We start from the raw sequence: 2089 nt of genomic DNA on the forward strand, positions 1-2089 counted from the left end.
AACACAATCACACACACCAAGCATGAACACATACACACACATACAGATACACAGATACACAAACATATCACACACACCAGACATGCATACACACACACGCCAGAAATCTACACATATCCACACATATCCACAAAGACACAATCACACACCAGATGTGCACATACACACACCCCAGACATGCACACATACACAATGATAAAACATGTCACACACAACTGATATGCACACATACATAAACTCACACTACACACTAGACAGTCACACACACCACACAGCAGACATGCACACACACATACACATACTCACCGCACATAGCAGGCGTGCACACACGTACACATATATACACAACACACCACACAGCAGGCATGCACAGGCCCACATGCACACACATGGGCACACACGCTGTCACAGACACAGTCACACACACCTCTTACAAGGCGCGCAGAGGTGGCTCGGGGGGCGGTTCCGCTGTGCCGAGACCTGCGCCAGGCCCCCTAGCAGGGAGCAGGTCAGGGAGGGCAGCGGCCACGATGAAGATGGCTGAGGGTGCGGGGCAGGTGGCCGGGGGCCCAGTCCCCGGACCCCGCTGCAGCACAGAACTGGGCGGGGCGGGCAGGACGCGGTGGCGAGGCCGGGTTCGGCAGAACATGCTCTAGGACCCCTTCCCACTGCAAAACTCTTTGAGGACCCCACAGAGCGCTTGCTTACGTGGGTTCTATTCATTTGTGTACCGTATCATAAATGAAAACTAAGCCTTTTTTAAAATACTTATACATTTACAAAGTAGCGGTAACAAACCCATTGCATATTAACATAAACTGTTTTTATGAAGAATGTGTACCTGGCTGCACCGGAACCCCACACCGTGAAGGACCAACCCCGAGAGCGCCTGTGACATCACGACCTGGTCATGGGGACGGAACGACCTCACCGAGACCGTCCCAAGGGTGACACGTGGCGTAGACAGTACGTGGTGGATACAAATGCTCCAAAACCCTCGTTTCCCCTTGAAGGCCGGGACGTCGTCCCTGGCCACACACTGTCGGCTGCCCCTTAAAGCGAGAGGCCGGCTGTGCTCGGATGAGCGAGTGACCACCGCGTGCCAGGTGGCCGTTCCTTCTGTTCACACTGGCCCACGGGGAGAGGATGCCGACGCCATGTGCGGCTCGAGCCATCGGAGGAGTGCGCCCCCCACGAAACCTCCCACTGCGGTCTGTGGGGGCGAGCGTGCGCATGCGTGAGCGGCCGTGAGTCCCCACCGCCCGTGTCCCAGTCCGGGGCACAGTCTGGACTCTCCCCTGCCCGTCCCTCACATGCCGGAGCCAGGCCCCGGCACGGGGCCAGCAGACGAGGCCACCCCGAGACCCCACAGAGACGAGGCAGGGAAGGGCCGACTGCAGCTCTGGAACGCCCTCCCGGGGGCGGATGGGCGATGCCGACCACCTACTCGATCATGGACAGCGCCATCTGCCTCATGGTCCCCTTGTCGGAGCTGGTGTCGCCAAAGGCGGGGCCCTTGAGCATGCTGTGGGTCTTCGCACTCTTCTCCAGCAGGTCCCGGGACAGGGCGATGGAGAAGCTGAGCATCGACACGTCGGACTCGAAGTTCGTCTCGTTGCTGCACAGCGTGCACTTGTCCACATTCCCCGACACGTCGTCCAGCCCCTTCTCCGCCTTGTCCAGGTCGCCGACGCTGCCCCTCGGCGACGCGGGCTTCTGGAGGCTGGCCCTCGGGTTGACGGACTCCTGGCTGCCGGCGGCAGCGGGCAGCGGCCTCAGCTCCTGGCTGACTCGGGCGTGCGCCAATTCGAAGAAGATGGAGTCTGATTTGTAGAATGAGAGGAAACGGTTTCGAGTCCCTGAGAGCTTGGGGACTTCCTTTGGAAAGTACAAAAAAAAAAAAAATACCATTACAAGGAAAAAGAAGTTAGAGCGACAACCACCGAACAAATTAGAGCGACGAGCCCGCCGAACGCCTTCCTCAGCAAGGACCAGCGCGCGGCCGAGGGCGGCCTTCGGGGCACGTGGCTACCGACACCCCGGGCCTTCCCAGACCCCACGCAGAAACCCGAGCCACGCAGTGGCCGCC

At 59.1% G+C, this 2089-nt stretch overlaps 1 protein-coding gene across 1 annotated transcript in view; it reads right to left on the reverse strand.

The window, feature by feature from the left end:
• ANKMY1 (ankyrin repeat and MYND domain containing 1) overlaps window positions 1-2089 on the reverse strand; it is a 38494-nt gene that overhangs the window by 23811 nt on the left and 12594 nt on the right. Inside the window, exon 8 of the mRNA XM_015587828.2 lies at window positions 1448-1878. Coding sequence (XP_015443314.1) covers window positions 1448-1878 — 431 coding nt within the window. The remainder of the gene's footprint in view (window positions 1-1447; window positions 1879-2089) is intronic.

This window comes from Pteropus alecto, unplaced genomic scaffold (assembly GCF_000325575.1).
Source record: "Pteropus alecto unplaced genomic scaffold, ASM32557v1 scaffold143, whole genome shotgun sequence".
NCBI lineage: Eukaryota > Metazoa > Chordata > Mammalia > Chiroptera > Pteropodidae > Pteropus > Pteropus alecto.